Raw genomic sequence first — 7,500 nt, 5'->3', positions numbered from 1 at the left:
GTTTATTGAGCTTTATTCATGCACAAAACATTTTAAATTACTTGACATTCAATACTGAAATTTTGATACATTCGATACTGAACTATTTTAAAATGCTGAGGAGAAGCATAGTCTGTCTGTGAGCAAGGTGATAAAACAGTGGTGGTCCTTAATGTGAATCTCTTACTAAAATAACCTAATAAACAACATCGGGCAAAACAGGCCTTACACGCACTAATAACTTAGCAAACGTGTCCTAAAGAACGCCGTTCAGGTTCCCGTGAGAACGAGCCATCCCTGACAGGCGGCCATCTTGGTTCTACGTGGAGCTGGGTGGAGCCAACTGGATGTGTTCTGCTTTGATTTCCTCCACCCAGTTACCATTGAACACCGAGATGGCCGCCCGAGATGGCCATCCAAGATGGCCGCTGGGTGATGTGTCACAGTACTGTGTTGAGGTCGGGCGGGGGGTGGTCTTGGCTGCGGCCAGCGCTCCTCAGACACGCCTCCAGGGTGGCCACACGGCGGCGCTCTTCTTCCAGGGAGGAGGTCAGCTGGGTCACAGTGGAGGTCAGCTCAGCGTTCCTCTGCTGCAGGCTGGAGGAGCAGGAGGGGGGAGAGGAGGATGGAAGCTCACAAACACCAAGACAAAACTCAAATACAACCTCAGACTGAACCTCAATCTGAACCTCAAACGCAAACTGAACCTCAGACTGAACCTCAGACTGAACCTCAAACGCAAACTGAACCTCAGACTGAACCTCAAACACAAACTGAACCTCAGACTGAACCTCAATCTGAACCTCAAACACAAACTGAACCTCAGACTGAACCTCAATCTGAACCTCAAACGCAAACTGAACCTCAGACTGAACCTCAAACACAAACTGAACCTCAGACTGAACCTCAAACTGAACCTCAAACACAAACTGAACCTCAAACTGAACCTCAATCTGAACCTCAAACACAAACTGAACCTCAAACACAAACTGAACCTCAGACTGAACCTCAATCTGAACCTCAAACACAAACTGAACCTCAGACTGAACCTCAAACACAAACTGAACCTCAAACTGAACCTCAATCTGAACCTCAAACACAAACTGAACCTCAGACTGAACCTCAATCTGAACCTCAAACACAAACTGAACCTCAAACTGAACCTCAATCTGAACCTCAAACACAAACTGAACCTCAGACTGAACCTCAATCTGAACCTCAAACACAAACTGAACCTCAGACTGAACCTCAATCTGAACCTCAAACACAAACTGAACCTCAAACTGAACCTCAATCTCAACCTCAAACACAAACTGAACCTCAGACTGAACCTCAAACACAAACTGAACCTCAGACTGAACCTCAATCTGAACCTCAAACACAAACTGAACCTCAGACTGAACCTCAATCTGAACCTCAAACTGAACCTCAATCTGAACCTCAAACACAAACTGAACCTCAGACTGAACCTCAATCTGAACCGCAAACACAAACTGAACCTCAAACTGAACTGTGATTCACGTGCACTCTGGTGCACTGTGGTTTTGTGTGTTTTTATGTTATGAGGTTTTTGTGAGTTGTGTGTGTGTGTGTGTGTGTGTGTGTATGTTTACCTAAAACTGAACCTCAAACAAAGGTTCAGGTTTTCAGTAACGCAATCTCACCTCTCAATGATCTGCTGGAGGGTCTGTTGGCTCTCTGGTTGGCTGGAGCCAAGACCAGATCCTGGACTAGGAGCAGGACCAGGGTCGGGACCAGGACCAGGGTCGGGGGCAGGCTCCGGACCAGGACCAGGCCCTGAGCCGCTGGAGGCCTGGGGGCTCTGTGTTTCAGCGGGTGCTGGGGGGTCTTCAGACGCCCGGGGGACTCTCTGGGATTTGGGGGAAGAGGCGGAGCCCCGGCTTCCTCTCCGTCTCACATCCCCGCCCTCCTGGTCCGCCTCCCGCTCCGTCTTACTCCCGAACAGCGCCACCCGGTGGAGGTCCAGGATCTTGAAGATGTCCTCCGACAGCGTCCCCATCCTCTCCTCCGGGACGTCCTGCGTGCAGCTCCGCTGGTTCAGGGCCTGCCCCTTCTTGGCAGCCCCCCGGGGGGTCTGCTGGAAGCTGGGCAGCGTCTGGGTGCGCTTGCGGGGGCTGGAGGCGGAGGGGTCCAGGCGGGAGGGGAAGGGCTGGGTGGGGCTGCCGTCCGCCCCGTCCTCAGCGCTATCGTTGTCCTCCTCCTCCTCCTCTGGGGACTCGGAAAGCGAGGCGTCGGCCATCTGGGGAGACGCGGGGCGCAGGATGAGCCGCGTCAGACGGACGCGGCTCTAGGGAGGGGTCGGACAGACAGAAGGACAGCCCGCCCACCCTGGGTTCCCCTCAGGTTCATGAGAACGTCCCACTTGTGTGGCAGACGTTACGAATCAACCTCTGCATCTCTTTACTGCAGGAACCCGCTCCATTCAGAGTCCTGGTTTAGATCTGAAGATAGTCTAACCTGCTACTTGAACCAGGACTCAGGCCTGGGGCCAAACGACAAACCTGGGGCCAAACGACAAACCTGGGGCCAAACCACAAGCAAGGGGCCAAACCAAAAGCAAGGGGCCAAATAACAGCCTGGGGCCAAACAATAGGCCTGGGGCCAAACCACAGTCCTGGGGCCAAACAATAGGCCTGGGGCGAAACCACAGTCCTGGGGCCAAACAACTGGTCAGGGTCCAAACGACAAGCCTGGGGCCAAAACAATAGGCCTGGGGCCAAACCACAGTCCTGGGGCCAAACGACAGGCCAGGGGCCAAACGACAAGCCTGGGGCCAAACCAAAGGCCTGGGGCCAAACCACAGTCCAGGGGCCAAACGACAAGCCTGGGGCCAAGCCAAAGGCCTGGGGCCAAACGACAGACCTGGGGCCAAATCAACAATCCGGGGCCAAACGACAGACCTGGGGCAAACCAACACTCCGGGGCCAAACGACAGACCTGGGGCAAAACCAACAATCAGGGGCCAAACCAAAGGCCAGGGGCCAATGACAGACCAGGGGTCTTACCTCGGCCCCCTCCCAGCCCACGAAGCTCCGGGGGGCGCTGCTCTTCTTCCTCCGGGTCTTGCTGGCGGGGGGCGAGGGCGGGAGGTCCCGGGCGGGGGGGAAGAGCACCTCGTGGTGCCGGATCATCAGCGTCATCAGCCCCTGGATCTGGGGCGTGGCTGGGGAGCAACAGAGAGACGGTTGGGGGGAGTCAGGGGGCGTCGGGGGGTGTTGGGGGTCTTCAGACCCAAGACGGCAAATATTTGTATTATTTTTTTGTGGTTGTGAATTTAACATTATTTTATTTAAAGGTGGTAGCAGTGATGTTGGGTGACAAACGGAGCCCGCTCGCCCCTCCCTTCCGTGTTTGGTACATCCAGTAAAAACGATCGTGAACGCGGCGCAAAACCCCACAACACCCGCCCCTTGTCGGTGATTGGTTGGAATACTATTGATTTTGGTATTGAGTGGTTGGTAGTACCATTTGTTTTTGTGTACGATCTCAGAGCGCAGGCTGCCTACAAAGACACATTTATTTGACGGCCTGCTTATGGGGCGCGCAGCTAGCGGATTGTGAGGAAAGATCAGATGAATGCCATCATTTATGTTTCAGCCTAGAATCGCTGATACAACCTTTAAGTATTAGCTATTAATGTACTTATAGTGATATCCATACAGTCGAGTTTCTTAGTCACTATTTGACCTGGAGCGACCGGTCAGAACCGGCTTGGCCGCTTCAGGGCCCTAATATTAAAAACAGGAAGTTGGACTCATGATCATGATCACAAAATGGATAAATATATCCTTTATGTAGACAAAAAAATGCAGTCACTCAGCGGTCTGAGCGATTGTGTAAGTGTGTGTGTGTGTGTGTGTGTGTATGTGTGTGTGTGTGTGTGTGTGTGTGTTTGTGTGTGTGCATGGGCGTAGGAATGAGGAATGAATCCGTTAATGGTTTGAACAGAAATATGTCATTAATTAACTACACTGAAAAAATTCACAAATATATTTTATTCTACTAAACAGATACATTTGTAAATGTAAAGGAAAACACATTTTGAATGTTAGTAATGAACTGATAAATATCAAATCAATTCTTTAATTGCACGCTCAATCCTCCAGTTTCTTAGAATAAGAAGCGGTGACAAGACTCTGTGTTGCGCTTTCAAAATAAAATAAAATATTTTTCTCCCCCTGGTATAATTTTTAGGTGGGACAAATGCGCCTGTCTCCAATATTGGAGGGGACACGTCCCCTCCGTCCCCCCCGGTTCCTACGCCCTTGTGTGTGTGTGTGTGTGTGTGTGTGTGTGTGCGTGTGTGTGTGTGTTTCCTTCATCATGGTTGTGGTTGTGTGCGCCGCTTCAACAGGTTGATGTGTGTTTGTGTGTGTGTGTGTGTGTGTGTGTGTGTGTGTGTGTGTGTGCGTGCGCGTGCATGTTTCTGTGTGTGCGTGCGTGTGTGTGTGTGTGTGTGTGTGCGTGCGCGTGCGTGTGTGTGTGTGTGTGTGTGTACCTTTCATCATGGTGATGGGGTCCTCTATCTGGGGCTTCAGCAGGTTGATGTGTGTGTGTGTGTGTGTGTGTGTGTGTACCTTTCATCATGGTGATGGGGTCCTCTATCTGGGGCTTCAGCAGGTTGATTCCCATCACGGTCGCCAGGTTCTCCACGCTCATCTTGTTCACCTTAGACTCCAGCTGCACCTCGAACAGGAACCTAGACCCCGTTTTATGTTTGGTATCTTATTTAAGTATATTTAAAATATTTAATGACATATATTTAATTTGCAAAAAAAATAAACAAATTATAATTTTTTGTTCTCATTGGTTTGCTTACTACCCTTAACCTGCCTGCCATTCTGGGGGATTAATACAATAATCTTATCTTATTTAATACAATAGCAATCTAACGTGATGTTGCGATCTCTCACCGGCAGATGTAACCCAGCAGGTTGTAGTTTATCCTGGGAATGAGGGCGATCTGTTTCTCCAGGCTCTCCAGGCCCTGAGAAAGAGGAACATTGACGTATAATATGAATATATAACCTCTGAAATAAGGGTTAGGCTGTCATGGTGGGGGGCGGGGCAGACCGGGGTGCTGGGGTTGATCTTGTAGGTGCAGTTCAGGAAGTCTTGGTATTGGCTCCAGGGAACCACGGGTTCCGGCAGCTCCCGCAGGTACAGTTTGAGCAACGACGCCACCGTGTGGACGTCCGTGTCACTGCAGGACGAAATAATGATTTCAATTATTCCAAGCAGACATTCAGTGAGAGACATGGTTTTACGCCTGTAAAACTTGATGACCGATAGATGGTTTAGATAACTGTATTTTGGTGCAGTGAGGCAGCAAAGAAGAAGGAAACTGTGTTCCTGTGACTGACTGTATACATTTGTGAAAAGGAGAACTAACAACGTACGGAAATAAGAGATTGGTCATATTAACATTTACATTTACATTTAGGGCATTTAGCAGATGCTTTTATCCAAAGCGACTTACAATAAGTGCATTTGTTACAATGAGTACATTTGTCATAAGAAGTGAAACAATATATCGCTGTCGGTATAGTAAAGATGTTCATAGAACCAAGTGCAAGTATTACAATCGCTAGGCTAACCCATTCCCCGTGTAAAGCAAAGATAGCAGCTACTGTAGATGCTACACAATTAAGCACCTTGAATAAGTGCAATGTACAAGTGCCAGGACGTACAACATTCAATGGTGGCTGTGCATTGGTTTCTATGCAGAGTCGAGGTGGACTCTGAACAGGTGAGTTTTGAGTCTTTTGCCGAAGCTGGTGAGCGACTCTGCGGTCCTGACATCGGTAGGGAGCTCGTTCCACCACTGAGGTCCCAAAACAGAGAAAAGTTGTGACTTTGCTGATCGACCTTTGCTTGCTCTTAGCGATGGCGGTACCAGACGTCCAGCTGAGGTAGTTGAGCGGAGGGATCGAGCTGGGGTGTGTGGCTTTACTAATGCTTGGAGGTAGGCAGGGGCAGTTCCATCGACTGCCTTGTATGCCAGTACCATCATCTTGAATCTGATGCGAGCTATTACAGGGAGCCAGTGGAGGTCTTGGAAGAGGGGGTCAGTGGTACCACATCGCCCAACGTATAATTTACAGATTCACAGGACCTGGACCGACCATGTGAGTGGCAGAAGCAGAATGCTTCAGGAGAGTAAAAGGACTGCATTTATACAGCGCTTATCTACTAACATTCACCCATTCAGGGTGAGGTGCCTTGCTCAGGGACAACTCAAAACTCAGCTAGGAGTAGCGCGGGATCAAACTAGAAACCTTCCAGTTACCAGCCAACCCGTTCTACCTCCTGAGCCACCTGCCGCTAGCCTTGCTATCGCCAGACGGTCTGGGGAGGCTGCTGTCCGTTCCTTCAGCACCAGAGGCGTGATCATCGGGCCTACTTCAACTGACTCTGTACGCGATTGGCTTTAACGTATCGGAAGCAGAAAGAAACGTATTGCTCCCCTCCAGACCCTTCGGCAGGGCGAATTCAAATCGCCGGCAGAACGGGGGGGGGGGGTACACACTGTATCTGTGTGTACCTGGGGAAGGACGGCCTCTCCCCGGCGTCGAAGGCGTCCCTGAACCTCCGCACCGAGTTGTCCTGCCCCGGGAGGCGGAAGATGCCCTCCTCGCTGAGGCCGTGCTCCCGGATGAACTCCACACTCTTCTGCACCAGGATGGGCACCAGCTGGGGCCCGAAGCGCCGCTCGTACGTCACCGTGTCCCCCAGGCTCTTACCGAACACTGAGGAAGAGGAGGGAGGATCAACACTGAGGAAGAGGAGGGGAGGATCAACACTGAGGAAGAGGAGGGAGGATCAACACTGAGAAAGAGGAGCAGGGAGGATCAACACTGAGGAAGAGGAGGGGAGGATCAACACTGAGGAAGAGGAGGGAGGATCAACACTGAGGAAGAGGAGGGGAGTATCAACACTGAGGAAGAGGAGCAGGGAGGATCAACACTGAGGAAGAGGAGCAGGGAGGATCAACACTGAGGAAGAGGAGCAGGGAGGATCAATACTGAGGAAGAGGAGCAGGGAGGATCAACACTGAGGAAGAGGAGGGGAGGATCAACACTGAGGAGGAGGAGGGGAGGATCAACACTGAGGAAGAGGAGGGGAGGATCAACACTGAGGAAGAGGAGGGGAGATCAACACTGAGGAAGAGGAGGGGAGGATCAACACTGAGGAGGAGCTAACCCTCATTACTATTGTTTATAATCATTTTTCTCCCGTGGTGGGGGTCCCAGTGGGGGGTAAGGGGAGCAGGTACCTCCCGTGGTGGGGGTCCCGATGGCTCTCCGCAGGGTGCGCACCCACTCCTCCATGTCCGTCTGGGAGCTGGTCATGAAGACGTACGGACAGCGCTCCCGCTCCCTGCTGCTCCCTGGTGGACACACGCATACAACATACAACACACAACATACAACATACAACACACAACATACAACACATAACATACAACATACAACACACAACATAGAACACATAACATAC

The 7,500-nt window shown here is 51.0% G+C and overlaps 1 protein-coding gene across 2 annotated transcripts in view; it reads right to left on the bottom strand.

Moving 5' to 3' along the window:
• arhgap25 (Rho GTPase activating protein 25) overlaps positions 1–7,500 on the bottom strand; it is an 11,966-nt gene that overhangs the window by 17 nt on the left and 4,449 nt on the right. For both annotated transcript variants that reach the window (XM_079748790.1, XM_079748789.1), the window contains 8 exons: positions 7,277–7,390; positions 6,545–6,749; positions 5,074–5,203; positions 4,914–4,987; positions 4,578–4,699; positions 3,006–3,163; positions 1,644–2,239; positions 1–576 (listed from right to left, as the gene is read on the bottom strand). The exon at positions 1–576 is cut by the window's left edge and continues 17 nt beyond it. In XM_079748790.1, coding sequence (XP_079604916.1) covers positions 420–576; positions 1,644–2,239; positions 3,006–3,163; positions 4,578–4,699; positions 4,914–4,987; positions 5,074–5,203; positions 6,545–6,749; positions 7,277–7,390 — 1,556 coding nt within the window. In that variant the 3' untranslated portion in view covers positions 1–419. The remainder of the gene's footprint in view (positions 577–1,643; positions 2,240–3,005; positions 3,164–4,577; positions 4,700–4,913; positions 4,988–5,073; positions 5,204–6,544; positions 6,750–7,276; positions 7,391–7,500) is intronic.

This window comes from Pollachius pollachius, assembly GCF_949987615.1.
Source record: "Pollachius pollachius genome assembly, chromosome: 1".
Lineage (NCBI taxonomy): Eukaryota > Metazoa > Chordata > Actinopteri > Gadiformes > Gadidae > Pollachius > Pollachius pollachius.
The sequence above is the reverse complement of the archived record's forward strand: the minus strand, read 5'-3'. Positions and strand labels throughout refer to the sequence as shown.